Source organism: Mandrillus leucophaeus, unplaced genomic scaffold, assembly GCF_000951045.1.
Source record: "Mandrillus leucophaeus isolate KB7577 unplaced genomic scaffold, Mleu.le_1.0 Scaffold346, whole genome shotgun sequence".
Lineage (NCBI taxonomy): Eukaryota > Metazoa > Chordata > Mammalia > Primates > Cercopithecidae > Mandrillus > Mandrillus leucophaeus.
The window spans coordinates 1,978,082-1,998,254 of NW_012103654.1; the positions used below are offsets into that span (position 1 = coordinate 1,978,082).

At 38.9% G+C, this 20,173-nt stretch overlaps 1 protein-coding gene across 3 annotated transcripts in view; it reads left to right on the plus strand.

The window, feature by feature from the left end:
- Positions 1–20,173, plus strand: part of ZBTB10 (zinc finger and BTB domain containing 10) — a 40,961-nt gene that overhangs the window by 1,846 nt on the left and 18,942 nt on the right. For 2 of the 3 annotated variants that reach the window (XM_011989086.1, XM_011989088.1), the window contains exons 1-2: positions 7–572; positions 12,275–13,163. In XM_011989086.1, the coding sequence (XP_011844476.1) occupies positions 120–572; positions 12,275–13,163 (1,342 nt within the window). In that variant the 5' untranslated portion in view covers positions 7–119. Of the gene's footprint in view, positions 1–6; positions 573–12,274; positions 13,164–20,173 lie in introns of those variants that run through there. The other variant, XM_011989089.1, reaches the window with a different exon arrangement.

A 20,173-nucleotide genomic window follows, 5' to 3' on the forward strand; every position in this document is an offset into this window, starting at 1 on the left:
GCAACAATGGCAGTAGCCGCGGCCGCCCCGAGACCTCGGCGTGGCCCCTGAGGCATTTCAATGGGCGAGGGCCGGCGACTGTGGATCTGGAGCTGGACGCGCTGGAGGGGAAGGAGTTGATGCAGGACGGCGCGTCCCTGAGCGACAGCACCGAGGACGAGGAGGAGGGGGCGAGCCTGGGCGACGGCAGCGGGGCGGAAGGCGGCAGCTGCAGCAGCAGCAGGCGGTCGGGCGGCGATGGCGGGGACGAAGTGGAGGGCAGTGGTCTGGGAGCTGGCGAAGGAGAGACTGTCCAGCACTTCCCGCTCGCGCGGCCCAAGTCTCTAATGCAGAAGCTCCAATGTTCCTTCCAGACCTCCTGGCTCAAGGACTTTCCCTGGCTGCGCTATTCCAAGGATACTGGTCTTATGTCTTGCGGTTGGTGCCAAAAGACCCCTGCAGATGGGGGAAGCGTGGACCTTCCCCAAGTGGGGCATGATGAGCTTTCGCGAGGGACCCGCAACTACAAGAAAACCCTCCTCCTGAGGCACCACGTCTCTACCGAGCACAAACTCCACGAAGCCAACGCCCAGGTACAGTATATCCTGCTCCTACTTTTTTGAGATCTTTTAGGGAAAGGTTTATCAGCATTCCTCCCCCCACCCCCCCAAAAAATCTCAAAACCATTTTCCTGGGTGAAGACATCGTTCTAGTTGAGAGGTGCGGGAAGCTTACGCGTGGGGGTTGAGAAAGCCTGGGAACAAGTTTTGAAAAGTTCTGTGTGTTGTAGGGGGAAGGGGATGGAATGACAATTGTCTTGTCGTAGCGCTGGATTTTTTTTTTTTTTTTATGACTCAGATTTCTTATCAGATTGAATCAAAAAGAAAGTGAGGTTGAAGGTTTTAACCTAAAAGGCTGACTTTGCGGTAAAAAAAAATTTATTAGCTGTGATTTTAGAGAAGCTGCTCTGTGCTCACAGACGTTTAGTGTGCTGGTCGAAGTCAAATCGGGCAACTCTTTGAAGAGTGGATTAAACAGTTTTCCTTTACCTTTAAGGCTTCCCCTTTCAGGAAAACGTCCAGCCGAAAACATTCTTTATATGAGATCAAGATAATGTGAAGTATGAGAGAGTATGTAAATGTAGAGAATGCTATTTGGAACTCCTTGCTCTTGTGTATAATTTTACTAAATTAATCTCTGTTGAACTTTCTTACCAAGGCCTGGTTTTGGTAAATTATTGTAGTTTTTACTTGTTTACTCAGATTTCGGTGCTGAGATTTTTTTCGTGCTGTTCCTTTTCAGAAAGATTTTTAAATGCAGCTTACAATTAACTACTTTAAACTTAGCATTAGAAATGTTTAATGTGTAGTTATTTGTATCAAGTAGTGGATTTGGATTGGTAGGGAATTTATTTACCAAACACCGTGAAAGTGCTTACAAAAAGTAAGCTGTACTTTAGTTCTTAGTCCTTGTTTTAACATTTCCAGTCTAAAGATAGTAAGCCTTACTATTTTGATAATCTGTATTCAAGCCAAACAGATGTTGATCAGTCCTCACTTTTTGACTTTAAGGCAACCTGTGGTGGTAGATGGAATTCATTCTTTCGTGTTGGTAGCCAGTCGTTGATTTTATAAAGTTAGCTCTCAGATAGTAGTCTGTTTATTGGAATGATTCTGCTGTTCAGCGCACTTACCGTGGGTTAATTAGGCGCACCAGTAACCCACAGACACAGCACCCATGTTTCTCAGAAGTTAGGGCTTTAACTTTAAAGCACAGGGTAATTTCCCCGCCCCCCCCCCCCCCCAGTGGACAATGTAGTAGGGTTCTTGTTGTTGTTGTTTTGCACACATTTTAGTTGCCTAAGCCCTAGGAGGAAGGTCATTTAACGATACAAGGCTGAGAAAGGTTAAGTAAATTGTCCTAAGAGTCTAGGGTGACCCAACTGAGGCTAGAGCCTGTAAAGAATGTCGTAATGGAAAAAGAATGGATTTGGAGTAAATCTGGGTTCAGATCTCAACTTTCTGCAATTAACTAGCTTTGTGAGCTTGGGCAATAGAGTCAAATGGAACTAACAGTTCCTTGTCTTTCGTGTGCCAAACACATTTATTCTGCAAAGTATTTATTTTTTGTTCCCATTTTACAGAAGAGGAATCTAAAGCCTTAAAGGGTTAAGTAACATTCCTGAAGTTAGGTAGTAAGATGATGGAGTTGCAGGGGACTTGTGAAAATGGAAGTTTAATTTTCCAAATAGAGCTAGGTTGGTTACTTAGAAAATGTTAAATGGGATGAATTTTCTTAATCTGCTGTGGACCAATTACTCTATCAGCATAGTCTCTCCCTGCAGGTAAATCTGAATGGGAATGCAAATTATAATTAGCTCCTTTAGTGAACCTGAAATCAGAAGAAGGGGCATCAGTTGGATAACCTTAAGTTAGCCTCAGCCTGGGTGTATTCTCCTCTGGGTATATATCTTTGTCTTGGAATTCCTAGGAAAAACCTTTCTAAACTTGAACTGAACTATGAGTCTCTTCCTGTTCACTCCTTTAAATTCCCCCATCAGTGCAGTCTGCAGGCCATCTCCTTTCTTTGGGACGTTCTATACAATATGCATATATTAAGGACTACAGTTTTAGTAAGTCCTGTGTGTCCTAAGGTTATATATTAGTCTCCTTGATTGGATTTTGAGTGTTTTCACTTTGAATTGATCCTAATCATTTCTTAGTTTCGTTATAACTAATCTTGAGGGGATATCTTGTTATCAACCCCAGGTACCAGCTGTATAAATATCTCTTTGTCTTAACTTGAGTGACAGGTTCCTCATCTGTTTTACTCTTTTTGGAGACTGCAATCATTTTTTTTCCCCGTTCTTCTGCCGTCTCCAGTTACCTGTAGGAGGCACTATAACACAACATGTAATGTAAGCGCCTACATGGCTTAAGGTCAGAGGACTTTGCTCCTAAATCTCTACTTTTTTGGGCAGGCAAATTAGTTAACTTTTAGTTTCCATATGTATGCAAAGTATGTGTGCCAGCATAAAACCACTTAGTGCTGTTATTTATTATCATTATTACCTTTTTGTTTTGTTTTTTTGAGGCAGTGACTCCATTGCCCAGGCTGGAGTGCAGTGGTGAGATCAAGGCTCACTGCAGCCTCCTGGGCTCAGGCATCCTCCCGAGTAGCTAGGACTACAGGTGCACGCCACCATTCCTGGCTAGTTTTTAAGTTTTTTTTTTTTTTGTAGAAACGGGGGTCTCACTATGTTGCCCAGGCTGGTCTCAGACTTCTCGGCTCAAGCAGTTTTCCCACCTTGACCTCCCCAAAATGCTGGGATTACAGGTGTGAGCCACTGAACCTGGCCATTATTACTTATTTTGATCACCAGTCAGTTCTCCTTTTTTATACCTTCAGAGACTTTGTGGCCATCAGGTTCTTTGAACATTCTGAGCCTATTTCTCATACATGAAATTTTTCTCAGCTTCACAAAGGCACTCTTGAATATCTTGTCTTAAAAACCTGGAAATGAAAGTTCTAGAATTCTTTAGGCAAGAAATCAGTTTGAGTCTAAGAGTACTAAACTTCTATTTTCCCCATTATTTCTCAGAGTCCTGTTTCTGAGAGGAATTTGGCCACATCTTAACAGTCATGTACTGCATAACATTTTCAAGGATGGACTGCATATGTGATAATGGTCCCAAAAAGACTACAGTGGAGCTGAAAAATTACTATCACCTAGTAATACCGTAAAGTTGTAGTGCACTTTGTTTTGTAATCCCAGCAGATTGGGAGGCGGAGGTAGGTGGATCACTTGAGGTCAGGAGTTCGAGACCAGCTTGACCAACGTGGTGAAACCCTGTATCTACTTAGTGTAGCCTAAGTGTATGGTGCTCATAAAATCTACAGCAGTGTATAGTAATATCCTAGGCCTTTCATTCAGTCACCACTCACTGACTTACCCCAGAACAGCTTCCAGTCATGTCAGCTCTGTTCATGGTGAGTGCCCTATAAGGTGTGCCATATTTTTACTGTACCTTTTTCATGTTTAGATAGATTAGATACACAAATACTATTGTGTTACAATTGTCTAAAGTATTCATTACAGTAACATAATGTACAGGTTTGTAGTCTGGGAGCAATAGGCCTGACCATATAGCCTAGGTGTGTAATAGGTTATACCATCTAGGTTTGTGTATACTGTGACATTTGCACAGTGACAAAATCGATGCATCTCTCAGATCATATCCCTGTCGTTAAGTGATGCATAACTGTATGTCATGAAAGGTTACTTTTCTCTAAGTAAGAAAAGTATCTTTTTGTTAATCCCTTGGTAGTGACCAAAAAGTTAATTCTTCTGTTAATTGGACCTTGGTTATTGTGGACTATTTGTGGGAGAGTCTTTTAAAACATGCTTTCTGAGTCTGTGTTTTGAGCCTTCCATTTCAGAGATGTCCCTGTATTTATAAGGATATGAGGGACAATTACTAGTTTAATTTTAAGTAACAATTGACTATATGATCAGAGTTATTTTTAATGATTAGCTCATTCAGTATCTGACCATTGGCTCAGAAGACTTTAAAATTAAGTGATTACCACTTATTCTTGGTCTAGACCACTTTCTACCCAATTGTGAAATTTTCATAGCCTAAAGCACACATCCTGTCAACTCTTCCCAGGAGAAACAGGCACCCAAATGTATTATTGTTGTAAATTTAGTTAACGTTTACAGAAACTAAGTAATGAATTCAGACCAGTGATCTGATTGAACTATCTAGTTGGAATATATTGATGTCAGTAGCTGAGCAAACAAAGACTATAAGGCAGATCTATCAGCCTAATTTGTTTTTGGCAGAAATAAGGGCCAACGTTGATTGGTTGGTTGGTTGGTTAGTTGGTTGGTTTTTAACACTTTCGGAAGAAAGTCTGAAAGATCTTTCACTGAGGAAAAATCAATTAGAGTTGAGCCTGTAACCCATTCAATTCCATTGTTTATTATTTATTTATTTTACATTATTTATAATTTATTAAGTCTTCGTGTTTTATTCAGTAACAGCTAGTTCATAGCACTTATGCTTTTCGAACTTTAGTTAGCAGTGTTTGACTATACCTTATTGTGTACCTAGGATTAGCTTCCTTCTCCATCTTAAATTTAGCTGTGTTAGGTTGATGCAAAGCACTGGAGATAAAAATCTGTAAATAAAACATTCATTCTCTCTGCCCTCAAGGAACTTGTAGTTTAGTAAGGAGAGATAGGACTGAAAAAAGACGCAGATACCATGGTAGCAGTGTATAATCAGGGTACATTGAAGATTTTTTTTTTTTTTTTTTTTGAGACGGAGTCTCACTCTGTCACCCAGGCTGGAGTGCAGTGGTGTGATCTTGGCTCACTGCAACCTCCGCCTCCTGGGTTCAAGCGATTCTCCCAGCCTCAACCTCCTGATTAGCTGGGACTACAGGCACATGCCACCATACTAGGCTAATTTTTGTATTTCTATTAGAGACGGGGTTTCAGTATGTTGGCCAGGATGGTCGCTATCTCCTGACCTCGTGATCTGCCCACCTAGGCCTCCCAGTGCTGGGATTACAAGCGTGAGCCACACGCCTGGCCTGAAGATTCTTAAGGAAGGGAGTGATCAGTTCTACCTGCAAAGGTTGGAAGAAACTTGTACAACTGACTCTTGAATTTTAATTGCATTTAATTAATAGGTGTTGACCAGGGTGAGGAGGGCATTTAGGCAGTGCAGTTAGAAACAGCCTGAGGAGGAGCCAGGCGTGGTGGTTCATGCCTGTAATGCCAGCACTTTGGGAGGCCGAGGTGGGTGGATCACTTGAGGTCAGGACTTTGAGACCAGCCTGACCAATATGGTGAAACCCTGTCTCTACTAAAAATACAAACATTAGCCAGGTGTGGTGGCGGTTGCCTGTAATCCCAGCTACTCAGGAGGCAGAGGCAGGAGAATCGCTTGAACCTAGGAAGCACCCCACTGTACTCCAACCGGGGCGACAAGTGAGACTGTGCCTCAGAAAACACACACACACACACACACACACACACACACACAGCCTGAGGAAAGTGAAGAATGGTATTTTAGAGAAAGGAGAGTTTGGTTGCTGTGCAGGATGAAAAATCAAGTTTGAACAGTAAGGTCATGGAGGATCTCCTGTCGTGCTGAAAACATTAAATTTCATTCTCTTGACAAATGGGCAACAATAGCAGTTTTAAGCGGGGGAGAATCATTATCAAATGTGTATGCGTTGCCATCCAGAGACACCTACGTAGTATATATGTGGGCTTAGAGTTTGAGGAGAGAACTGGTTGGCAGGCTGTTATAATAACCTGAATAGGCCAGGCACAGTGGCTCACACCTGTAATCCCAACACTTTGGGAGGCCGGGGGTGGGGGGGGGGGGCGTGGATCACCTGAGGTCGGGAGTTCGAGACCAACCTGACCAACATGGAGAAACCCCATCTCTAATTAAAATAAATAAATAAATAATACAAAATTAGCCAGGCATGGTGGCATGTACCTATAATCCCAGCTGCTCAGGAGGCTGAGGCAGGAGAATCGCTTGAACGCAGGAGGCAGAGGTTGCGGTGAGCCGAGATCATACCCTTGCACTGCACCTTGGGCAACAAGAGTAAAACTCCATCTCAAAAATAAAAAATACCTGAATAACCATAGTCTGTCTGCTCCCTAACACTTACAGGATTAGAATTTCTGGGGATAGTACTTAAGCTACCAGAGAGGATGCTATCACTCAAAGATTCAGAGATGATCAGAAAACTACGAAAGAGACCACCTTGTCTTTTTCTCTACCAACTATTATAATTTGTCATTGCCACTAGCATGTATTTGTTTGGCATCACACTTGCTATGGCCTTGTCTTCCTTCTATAAAATGAATTTATTCTAAAATTTGGAAGTAGAAATTACTGTTTTTGTTCTTTCAGTATATTCCAGTGAATTGCTGCAGAGTAATGAAGATTTTGATGTTTTCATTGCTTTTAGTTTACCCTTGAATGATTGTGTTTCAAATGTCTTTTTTGCTAATTCAGTTATTGGAAAAGGGCTGTAATTGAGTACGGTAGTAAATACTAATTGCTTGTTTCTTTAGTTGAATAACATTTTCCTATCATTTATGGATTGACTACAGGTGTGTTGTTTGACTTTCTATTACTTGCAACTGAAGTTAGCCTCTCTTCCTCTATTCCCCCGAAAGTGTAGGAGACTGGGTGATGGTCTTGTATTCTCTACAAGTTGGCGGCATTGTTTAGGCCGCAAGCTAGAATGCTGATGACCCTATGATTCTCTCCCTCCACCTCTTATATCTGTTTTATCATGCAAGTTCTGATGATTTTTAGACTATTTTTGTAGGCTCTGCTTGACACCTCATTGACATCTATCTTCTCTAATTAAGGTCTTTTTTTCTTGTAAGTATGTTGCGCTGTTCACAGTAGCTTTCCAGAGGGTACATGGCTCACACCTGTAATCTTATCTCTTTGGGAGGCCGAAGTGGGAGAATTGCTTGAGTCCAGGAGTTTGCCACCAGCCTGGGCAACACAGGGAGACTCTTACCTCTACAAAAAATTTTAAAAATAAAATAACTGGGCATGGTGGCACACACCTTATAGTCCCAGCTACTTGGGAGGCTGAGACAGGAGGATCCCTTGAACTCAGGAGGTTGAGGGTACAATGAGTCACGATCTAACCACTGCACTCCTGCCTGGGTGACAGAGTGACACTGTTTCAAAAAAAAGGAAAATTAGCTTTCCAACTGGTCACGGTATCTGTAGTCTTCTTTCCCTGATAATAAATCTCTACCTTGCTGCCATAGTCATCTCTTCTCTTTGTTATTTCAATTATATCACTGCTTCTGAAAACTCTGTAAGGTGCCAATAGCAATGGTTCTAATATTTGGGAGGGGGAAGGGGGTTCACATCTTTTTTTTTTCTTTTTTTTTTCTTTTTTTTTTTTTAGAGATAGGGTTTTGCTATGTTGACTGGACTGGTCTTGAACTCCTGGCTACCAGCCATCCTGTCGCCTTCCAAAGTGCTGGGATTACATGTCCCTCTTTATAATCTGGTCAAAATGGATGGACATTTACCTCTGAAATGTGCCCAAGTGCATATTTGCATTCCATAGGGCTGTTTAGAAAATCACATTGAAATTCTTTTACAAATCTGAACTTTTGAGGATGCTATAGACCATCTTACGTTTTTTTAAATGCTGAATTTTTTTTTGTTGTTTTGTTTTGTTTTTAATGCTGTTTCATTTACTTGAAGTGCTCATCCACCCATCCCACTCTTGGATCCTTTAAAGCTCTGCTCAGGTCTTGTTTCTTCCAAAAAGCATCCCCATACTTTAAAAACAAAAAACTGGATTAGATACACCTGCTTTCTTAAGAGTCTTACCCACTAACAGTAACTTCAAATTAGCAACTGAATCATTTTGGTTCCCAGTGTAGACCCAGGCCAAAGTAGGCATTCATTTAATACTTATTAAATAAATGCGTAAAGTTAGGGCTTTTCAAGCATTTTCGTTTGAGTAAAATATTTACTATTTTGTAGCCTATGTTCTTTAAATATTGAACATCTAGATAACAGGTTATAAGGATTTTAATAAATGGACACTTATCTATGTTTTCTAAATTTTAAAAGACTTGATATTGAGGTCTCATCCAGACTAAAGTTTTGCTAACGGGCATCTTCACAAATGAAAAAATTCAAGATTTCGTATTTAGCTCTGAATGTCTGTTTCTTTAAAATCTCCTTGTTTAGCCAGTTTAGACTATAATGTCAGGGCTAATTGTGTTGTCCTTTTTGGGAGAGAGGTTAGAAAAGGTCACTACATTTGAAAAGACCAGTTGTGGATATAGTAATTTTTTTAAAACTTATCAGTGATATCTGATGTTATCAGTATACTAAAAGTGGACATAGAACATTAAAGAAGGATCTAAAGACGCAAAGAATACCTGGAGTTATTAGGGACCTATTTAAGATTTTGTCTCTGGCACTAAGAATTTATTAATTTGTTGAGTTCAGCAAATAATATTGGCAGTTTTTTAGTGCTTTGTACTTATTTAGCTCTTTTACCCAAATCCTTTAATAATAATCTCCTTAGAGAGTACACGTACTCTTGGAAATGATTCATTTTTTCGAAGGGCATATTTATTTGTGTGGTTTTTGTTTTTTTTTTTTTTTTTTTGAAGGGCATATTTAATAGCTGCTGCAGACATATGGAATAGTGCTTTAATCAGTGGTAAACAAGAAATTGCTGTTACTGGTTATAAAAGCAAGCGACATTAATGTTCTTGTACCGTAGTAATGAGAAAAAAAAATAGTGGTTGAATAGTGTTTAATTTGTACAGTTTGTGTCAGAGTAGAATGGGCAGATATTTTGATGGATAGGCTTTTGTCTTAGTTACTTCTAAAAATTAGAACATCTGGTATGGTAAAGGCAGAGAATCTTAGCAATTGGCACTGGCCCAGAAAATTCAGAGTGCAGTGACCATAGCCTATTATGACTGCTACAATAGGCATAGCCACCTCCTGAAGTGTTTTCAGCTGTTTGATATATGAACTTTAGGCAGTTCTTGACTTGTGCATGCTGATTCACTGCTTTCACAAACACTTCATGGGTATATGCTGCCAGATATTCAGTGTTGAAAATTTTGCTTCTTCCATATATTCATACAATATTCATACTTTTACTGTAATATATAGTAGATAGAACATTGAACCACATGAGCTTGGGTTCAGGTACAGCTTGTGTAACAAAGCTTAGTGTTGGGCCTGCATCAAAGCAAGATTCTTCCCCCTTATTTGGAATTTCTGTAGAGAGCATAGGCAAAAAAATTGACTCAGTCTCAAAAGGGAAACCAAGTAAACAGAATGATGCTTTTGTAGGAAGTTACATTGTCCAAGTAATTGTTATAGGTGTTTTCAGTATCATTCTTGACATTTTCACACAAGTAGTAAATCGTTTCTTTCCTCTTTGCTACATATGAACTTGCACAACATACTTTTTTTTTTTTTTAAGCAAGTATTTGCAACAATCCAATACAACATACTGGTTTAATACAAAAGCTTAGGTTAAATAAGTCTCATTATTACGTTACTTCCTTTCTGCTGTTCCCCAAAAACAAAAATAAGGGTATTACTCATGAATGGACTTGTTCTGATTCCTCTATCCGTGACTTAACAGTTTTTGCAGAATTGGATGTTTTGGTAGGAGGAGAAAATACCTAATTTAGAGCATGGAACATTATTATATGGTGGGGGGGCATGGGTGGGAGTTTTTTGGTAAAAGGGCATTACGCACTTGGTACCAGAAGGGAATGGGAAGGTTGCCAAGGAATCGTCGAAAATGAGGAAATTTCTCTACTTTGTGTGCTTCATTCTGAAGTGATCATATACTCCAGATTCGCAGGGTTTTTCATACTATTCTATTTTCACAGTGAAACAGTTGAAGTGTGTCCTGGAATCTTTTTTTTTTCTTTTTGAGCCAGGATCTTAGTCTGTTGCCCAAACTGGAGTGCAGTGATGCGATCTTGGCTCACCGCAACCTCTGCCTCAGCCTCCCAAGTAGCTGGGATTACAGGCGCACCCCACTACTGCCCAGCTAATGTTTGTATTTTTAGTAGAGATGGAGTTTGGGGTTTCACCATGTTGGCCAGAGTAGTCTTGAACTCCTGACCTCAAATGATCCACCCGCCTTAGCCTCTCAAGCTGCTGGGATTACAGGCGTGAGCCACCGCACCTGGCTGTGTCCTGGAATATTAATATTTTGGTTCTTTCAGTTGACTTCTCATATGTGGGAGCAGCACTATAATTTTTAGATGGACTGAGTTAGTTTCAGAGAATTGAGATGACAGTGTGACAGTGTGTGTGGCCTCCTGTGACATGGACTCAAGTAAAGCTAAAATTTTTATGATTTAGCCATGCATGTGATTGCATTAAGTCACATTTTGTGATTGTTTAGGGATCCACCATTTAGGATATTGTTTGTGAGACTTCTTTTGCAGTCCTGTCATCTCTACACCACTTCCTCTCTTCTAAGCGTGTCAGTCCTTTGAACCTGTTTACACTCTAGTATTTATTTCTCCACGTTTTTCTCCATGCTTGTAAAATCATAGATCCATGTATATGTGTATATATTTTATTATTTTATAGAAATGGTCTATGTTTAACTTAATATTTTGTGCCAAAGAATTGACATAAGGTCAATTCTTGAATAAGGTCAGTATTTTCAGTTATCTTTTCTACTAGAAATGGTCTAAGCAGTTTATCTCTTGGGAAAGAGATGATTACTTCAGTTGTTTAGCAAAGTGTGGAGGGGATATTTAATCAAAGTGCTGGAGGGGATATTCAGCTCTGCCTTGAGGGAGCTTACCCACCTAGTCACTGTTTGAGGAAAGTCATAAAGTTTTAACTAACATTTGTAATACTGATTTATAGTTTAGGGAAAAGGCTCGGGGATAGTGACTTTCCAAGGATACGCAGTTAATAGCTGGTACAGACAGCATTCTGAATTCTAGCTCATACTCTTAACAATTATATCACACAATTTTAATTGTGACTGCAAGTAGGTCTATAATGAATACCTGTATGATAAGAAGCAAAATTTATAAACATTTAGAATTTTGAATTCAGGAATTTTAATTTACCTTACAGTTTATAGTATTTATGACCCTAAAGAGATAAATCGTTTTGAAAGTTGATAGGAAATTATATAACTAGATATTCCTGCAGTTGAAGCAGATTTTCCCCTTAGGGTCTTACCTTTATCTCTAGTTAGATTTAATTAACTTCATTGACCTAAACTGTTTGATTTTAATGTTTGCCAAGACTTAAAATTTACCTTTTTATTAATGGTAGACAGGGTGATATGCCTAGCACAAAATATAACTTGGATAGTTTAAGTTCAATCAGGGGAGACTGCTGCTTTCCTATCAGAGATAAAGCAAACTCATTTAATTCCTATAAATGAAAGTTTCTTTTCTGAAGAAAATAATTGCTCTTTTTAATTTTAAGAAATTCTCAATTCATATTCTTAGCTTATATTTGAAAGATATAACATGATGAATGTTATTTTTAAAATGAAATCCTGCTGATCTTCAGTCAGATGTGTTGATTTTTTTTTAAATGGGTTGCACCACCATTGTTCACTCTCTTTCTTGATTACTTACAGATTAATAGATTTGATTATCGCTTTTTAAAAGCTTGATAATTGTTTTCCTTGGTTTGGGAGTTTTTTAAAAAGTCAGTAGAGTTTAATACTAATGTTTTTTATCCAATTACAGGAGTCAGAAATACCATCAGAAGAGGGGTACTGTGACTTTAATAGTAGGCCAAATGAGAACTCTTATTGCTATCAACTTCTGCGACAACTAAATGAACAGAGAAAGAAAGGTATTCTTTGTGATGTCAGCATTGTGGTAAGCGGAAAAATCTTCAAAGCTCATAAGAACATCCTGGTTGCAGGCAGCCGTTTCTTTAAGACTTTATATTGCTTTTCAAACAAAGAAAGCCCTAACCAAAACAATACTACCCACTTAGATATTGCTGCAGTTCAAGGTTTTTCAGTCATCTTGGACTTCTTGTATTCTGGTAACCTGGTGCTCACAAGCCAAAATGCCATTGAAGTTATGACAGTGGCCAGCTATCTTCAGATGAGTGAAGTTGTTCAAACTTGCCGAAATTTCATTAAAGATGCCTTAAATATAAGCATTAAATCAGAAGCTCCAGAGTCTGTAGTTGTGGACTATAATAATAGAAAACCAGTTAATAGAGATGGTCTGTCTTCATCACGGGATCAAAAAATTGCCAGTTTTTGGGCAACACGGAATCTTACCAATTTGGCAAGCAATGTAAAGGTTGAAAATGATGGTTGTAATGTCGACGAGGGCCAAATAGAAAACTACCAAATGAATGACAGTAGTTGGGTCCAGGATGGATCTCCTGAAATGGCTGAAAATGAATCTGAAGGTCAAACAAAAGTGTTTATTTGGAATAATATGGGCTCCCAGGGAATTCAAGAGACTGGCAAAACAAGGAGGAAAAACCAAACTACAAAAAGATTTATTTATAATATTCCACCTAATAATGAAACGAATTTAGAAGATTGCTCAGTGATGCAGCCACCTGTTGCCTATCCAGAAGAAAATACACTACTCATCAAGGAAGAACCAGGTAAATATATATACAAAGATACTTCCTTGTTCATCTTAATTCTAGTTGGATATAACCTTGAAATATATTTTTAATTGAATTATTTTAATTATAAAGTAATACTAAAGTTGTTTACAAAAGAAGAGGGGACATCATTCAAATGCATTACATATTTGGTATATTTTCTTTGTCTTTTTTCAACACATATATATGTGAGTTTATCAAAACATGTATTAATAGCCAGGTATTGCATATATTGTTAAGGAACGTGGACTCTGCTGCATGTATAGGTCTTTGACTTTCCTCATTTTTAGCCTCTGTGCTCACTATTTTATACCCAGTGCTGGGAAAGATGGAATCTTTAGTTGTAATATATAATCACTTTGTTATTTCAGAGACCACCTTAACCTTTTTTATTTTATTTTTGGCTGTTAAAACATATTTAAGTGTTTCCAAGAATTTTGCCAATTATGAGATTATGGTATTCTAGTTTATTTAGGACTACTGTTCTTCTGTTTTTATTTATTTATTTATTTTTGAGTGGGAGTCTCACTCTGTAGCCCAGGCTGGAGTCTCACTGCAAACTCCACCTCCCGGGTTCAAGCAATACTCCTACTTCAGCCTCCTGAGTAGCTGGGACTGCAGGTGCATGCCACCACACCCAGCTAATTTTTGTATTTTTAGTAGAGATGGCATTTCACCATGTTGTCCAGGCTGGTATCGAACCCCTAACCTCAGGTGATCCGCTTGCCTCAGCCTCTCAAAGTGCTGGTATTACAGGCATGAGTCACCACATCTGGCCTAGAGCAGCTGCTGTTCTGTTCTCACACTAGAAGCTATTTTGTTTGTCCACTGTCACCTGATTTTCATTCACCTTTGCATTAGTTGCAAAGCGTCTGAGGCCTTTCTCTTCAATATATTTCCCTCCAAAAGTTATATAGGAATCTTAGAGAATCACATTGATAGTGGGAATTTTTTTAAAAGAAGAAGACCATTGTTAAGTCTTTAGTTTAATCTGACTGTGTGTATCTTTATTTGAAGAAGCTCAGTGGTTTGAGGTTTCCTATGCATACCCGAGGCTTGTCCACCACTGTCATAATGCTTGGTTTTTTCACTTCAAAGCACCATAACTGTTCAGTGTCTAATTTACACGATGGTGGTCATTTGAGGATGGAGTATTTTCTGTTAAAGGAATCACTGTTTTTAGTTGCCAGAGGGCAAAATGCCATAGTAATCCTGTGAAATGTTCCTCTGGCTTTTTAGATTCGGGTTAGCTTTAAGAGGTAGGAGAGAGAGAGAGTGTGTGTGTGTGTGTGTGTGTGTGTGTGTGAAATTTTTACTGTGTGAAAATCAGCTAGTGTGTATATATAATGAATACTATTTGTTGATCTTTTTTTTTTTTTGAGACAGAGTCTCGCTTAGTCGCCCAGGCTGGAGTGCAGTGGCGCGATCTCGGCTCACTGCAAGCTCCGCCTCCCGGGTTCACGCCATTCTCCTGCCTCAGCCTCCCCAGTAGCTGGGACTACAGGCGCCCACCGCCACGCCCGGCTAATTTTTTGCATTTTTAGTAGAGACGGGGTTTCACCGTGTTAGCCAGGATGGTCTCGATCTCCTGACCTCGTGATCCGCCCGCCTCGGCCTCCCAAAGTGCTGGGATTACAGGCGTGAGCCACCGCGCCCGGCCTTGTTGATCTTTTTCCTTGTACTTTATATCAAGTTTTAACAATAAAATCCCTGAGACAATTTAGTTAAATAAAATATTAAGGGTAGATAGACTCCTTAGCCAGCACTTTGTTTTGTCTTAATTATATAGAAGACCTTGACAAATTTCTTATTAGAGCTACATTGTCTTCCTGCTGTATGGATTATTCTTATTTAACAGTATGGTGGGAACCCTGTAGTGTTTTTAAATACACATACTTTTCCTTAAAGAATAAATAAGATCTTTTGGGTGTAGTGGTTGTTTGATGGCAACAGCAGTAACCCCATTTAAAAAATTAATGCCACATATAATTGGAGTGATTTAAAGAAAAGCATTAATAATGAACTACAATGCATACTTTCAAAAATAATATTACTAGCAATTTTTATCAAGTATTTCCTAGCCATGGTTGTATCAATGGATTAGTTCTATCGTAAATTAATTGGTGGTCTAACATACTTTATCTCTTACGTCTGTGTGTTTTTGTTTTTGTTTTTGTTTTTTTTTAAATGGAGTCTCACTCTGTTTCCCAGGCTGGAGTGCAGTGGCACAATCTTGGTGCACTGCAACCACTGCCTCCCATGTTCAAGCGATTCTCCTACCTGAGCCTCCCAAGTAACTGGGATTACAGGCACATGCCACCATGTCTGGCTAATTTTTGTATTATTACTAGAGATGGGGTCTCACCATGTTGACCAAGCTGATCTCAAACTCCTGACCTCAAATCCACCCACCTCGGCCTCCCAACGTGTTGGGATTGCATGTGTGAGCCTCCGTGCCCAGCCATCTCTTAAAAAGGATCGTTTTCATTTCGTTGTTACCAGTTTGGTATCCGAACCTTGCTTAACTCACAAATTTGGTTCTATCAGTGCCACCAGTGTTGTTTGGAAAAAAAAATGGGTCTCGAGCATTATGGTTAGGGTAAAATATGATTTAGAGCCAAGGACTGGCGAATTTTTACTGTAAAGGGCTAAAACAGTAAAAAAAAAAAAAAAAAAGACTTTCACCTTTGTTGGCCATAAAAATCAGCTCATCAACTCTGCCACTTGTGACATGAAAGCAGTCATTTGTAATATGTAAACAAATGAAGGTAGGTGTGTTCCAGTAAAACTTGACAACCCTTTGTATATAGCAGTGGTTCTTAATCATGGCTATGCACGTTGGGATCACTTGGGAGCATTACATACCGTAAGGGGTCTCTCTTCCTGTGGATTCCAGTTTAATTGGTATGGAATGTGGTTTGGATGTGGAATTTTTTTTAAGGTTCTATAGGTAATTCTGTGAGTTAAGGTTGAGATCAGCAAATATTACTATATTGGAAAGAGCCTAAATTGAATCAAACATAATGAATTTGAAAATAAGCTATGCCACCTACCCACTGTAGTCCATGATCAAATTAAGCTCTTGTCCTCAGTTTCCTCATTAAAATATTGTGTTGATTTTAGAGATTATGAAAATGAAGTGACAAATATGAAATAACTCTCTTGGTCATGGCAGTCCTCCTTAAACTTGGAAAAGACTATTGAGGTTATTCACATCAGTTTTCCGGTGCTGTGTGCTTTCTACCAAATGCCAAATAGGTGGTCTTAGCCTCAGCTTGATTTTTTTGACTGCTTGTAAAGACTTCCTTAAGCAGCTTCCAGTGTAGGGTGACTGATTATTAGGTAGTCATTTTAAATGTAGCCAAAATTTGCTTCTCTATAACTTCCTAATTCTGTCATTGGGAATAGTATAATTTATAATTAATTAATTGTATTTATTTATTTATTTTTTTGAGAGACAGAGTCTCCCTGTGTCACCAAGGCTGGAGTGCAGTGGCATAATTTTGGCTCACTGAAACCTCCGCCTCCCAGATTCAAGCTTTCTCCTGCCTCAGCTTCCCAGGTAGCTGAGACTACCGGCGTGCACCACTACACCCAGCTAATTTTTGTATTTTGTATTTTTAGTAGAGAGTTTCACTATATGTTGGCCAGGCTGGTCTGGAACTCCTGACCTCAAGTGAACTGCCCGCTTTGGCCTCCCAGAGTGCTGGGAATACAGGCACGAGCCACTGCGCCCTGCTTGAAATAGTATAATTTAAACCTAACCTAATTCCTCTAATCTACCTGATAACCCTTCAAATGTTAGACATTTAAAAAGTCCTGTTTTTGTAGGCTATGTGCTCTTCTGCCCACCTTGTAATTAATGCACAGAATTTATTCTAACTTTCCAGGCAAGTTCTGACCAATATAGAACACAGTCAGCCTGTGTTTACCAAGGTTAAGGCCTTCCCAAGGTCATTCAGCTAGTAAAAGTAGAAAGAGGCAGGTTTCATATTTAGGACTATCCAGCATTACAACCTTGCAATTAACCACTAAAGCAGTAGATTCCTATCTTTTTAAAAAATTAGTTCCTTTTAACTTTAAAATATTTTTATGATCCCCTTCATCATTAGTTATGCTTTAATTTCCATTTATTGAGAAAACAAAAAGTTTTCCATGAAATAAATGCTTTTAAATGAATGTAAAGTTCTGTAGCAAACATCTGAAAAGTCTTAGTGAATTGTTCAGTCTGCAAACAATGCTTGGCATGTTTGGATTTGTGGGTCTCTTCTAGTTACTGTGACTTCTCCCAGGTCTTCAGCCCAGAGTTTGTAAGATAGAGCTCTAATAATGCTGTCTTATATAATGTTGAAGCTTTTGTTTGGGTGCCTTTTAAAAATTGAGATAAGAAGGTATACTCATAGCTGCAGAGTTTTTATTCAGATGGTATTTTTTTATCTTGAAATTAACGTATTTGTTGTTTGACTCACTACAGCCTCATATTTGTTGTTAGACTTCACTTCAGATCATTTCTGATACACAAGAATACTTGAAGGTAGAACTCAGGAAAGTTAGAAACTTCTGTCCTAAGAGAGTATGCACATACTGGGATTATGGAATAATTAAAACTGTCAGCAAAAACTAAAATCTGGGTAATCAAATAAGGGTAAAAATGATGTCATGAATGAATTGCTCTGATAATGTAAAAATTTCAAAATCCTTGTCTTGCTGATTTGCAACCAGGAAACATTAAATTTTAGCCAAATAAAGTAGATTACCTGAGATTAGAAATTGAATTACAGAAGTACAGATAACTAGTGCCTAAATTTGTTTTACAATGTGTGTTCACACATGTTGTGTCCCATTTAATTAGAACAAGTCAGGTGTTAATCTCATTTTTTAAAATCACTTTATTCTGTGGGCTCAAGGAACATGGTTTTCTGAGCCTAGATTTTTAAATTTATACCTGTCATACTAGCAACTTCTGCCTATTATGAATAATTTTATTCTGTATATACGTTGCATGCATACATACCTTATTTTGAAATGACAAAAGAAACAAATTAGCAAAATAAAGTAAAATTGGCAAAGAAGAGTGCTCATCATGGATATAAATGTGGTTGCCCTAATTAAGCTTTTAATTGGCTCTAAGATACTAAACAGCCTTACTCAAAAGAGAAAAACATACCAGTTCTACCAGGATGACAAACTTCCTGGTACCGTCTTCCGAAAGGAATTTCTCCATTTTTTATGTAGTTAACACCAAGTAATATAATTGGACAGTTTCCTCAGATATTTTCTAGTAAATGCAGTCGATTATTATATTTTTTGATCTTTGCCACAAGCTGATGTAGTCTGTGTAAATGATTTTTTTTCTTATGCCATACGAGTACTCAAATGTAAGGTAATTTTAGTTGATCAAAAGATAAAATTTAGAATTCTTTTAAATAATCTGGAAGTTTCTTTCACCTAGACTTCTGATGGAAAAGGAGTTTTGCAGCATTTTTAGGTTTGTATTAATCCTTACAAGTAGAGTTGAAATCAGGTTTAAGCTTTGCGTTTATTTGTGTAATTGCTTTTTTGGTAAAAAAGCATATAATTTGGTACTTTGAAAACTATTTTGAGAAAAGAATATTCAAACTAGATAGATTTAACAAATCCTAATAAGGCATATATTTGAGACAGAGTCTTGCTGTGTCACCCAGGCTGGAGTGCAGTGTCACGATCATGGCTTACAGAAACCTCTACCTCCTGGGCTCAAGTGATTCTCTCACCTCACTCTTCCACAGTCAGCCCCACAGTACTTGGGACTACAGGTGGGCGTGCACCACCATGCCTGGCTAATTTTTTTTTTTTTTTTTTTTTTCCAGTAAAGATGAAGTCTCGCTTTGTTGCCTAGGAGGCTGGTCTCAGGCTCAAAGGATCCTCTAGCCTGACCTCCCAAAGTGCTGGGATTACAGGCTTTAGCCACCGTGTCCAGTCTAAAATACGTTTCAAAACCACGGGACATGGCTTTGGTGAAGGAGACTTGGGCTTTAGATTCAGTTTTGCCACAATACTAGCCTGGAGTATATCCCAGACAGCCTCCCTAATGGGAAAGAAGTAAAATTTCTACCTTAAAATTCTGAAATCTTAAAAGCTCTAGAGACCCAAAGCTTTTTCTTAATCATTTTGGCAACAAAGCAGCTATTTATATTTTTTTACTTCCTTAAATGTGAATATTCATGGGCTTTTTTTCTTTTTTTTTTTGAAATGGAGTTTCACTCTTGTTGACCAGGCTGGAGTGCAATGAATGGTGTGATCTCGGCTCACAGCAACCTCCGCCTCCGGGTTCAAGCGATTCTCCTGCCTCAGCCTCCTGAGTAGCTGGGATTACAGGCATGTGCCACCATGCCTGGCTAATTTTGTATTTTTAGTAGAGACAAGACAAGGTTTCTCCAAGTTGGTCAGGCTGGTCTTGAACTCCTGACCTCGGGTGATCTGCCTGCCTCAACCTCCCAAAGTGCTGGGATTGCAGGCGTGAGCCAGCGTGCCCTACAAATATTCATGTTTTACTGTATAAATATTAATGTTTTGTATAAATATTAATGTTTTGATTATAGGGTGCTACTCCAGACCCCACATGAGGTGTTACAGTCATAGCTATAAAATCTGAAACATTCTACATTCTAAGTTTTACCCCAAGGGTCTCACATAACAGATTTATGGACCTGGATTAGTTTTTATTCTCTTAGGAGATTCCGGGTGTTTTGCCAAACCTTTTAGGCATCCCATGGAGCATGCTATGAAGGATGAGCTACAAGTCAGAATTTAATTTCATTTTTCATTAGTAACTGGGGTTCTAATAATTGGGGGGAGGATGCTGAAAGCCTGATGCTTATTTATTTTATTTTATATTTTACTAAGAGACAAGATCTCCCTCTGAGGCTAACGCCTGTAATCCCAGCACTTTGGGAGGCTGAGGCGGGTGGATCAGGAGGTCAAGAGATCGAGACCATCCTGGCCAACATGGTGAAACCCTGTCTCTA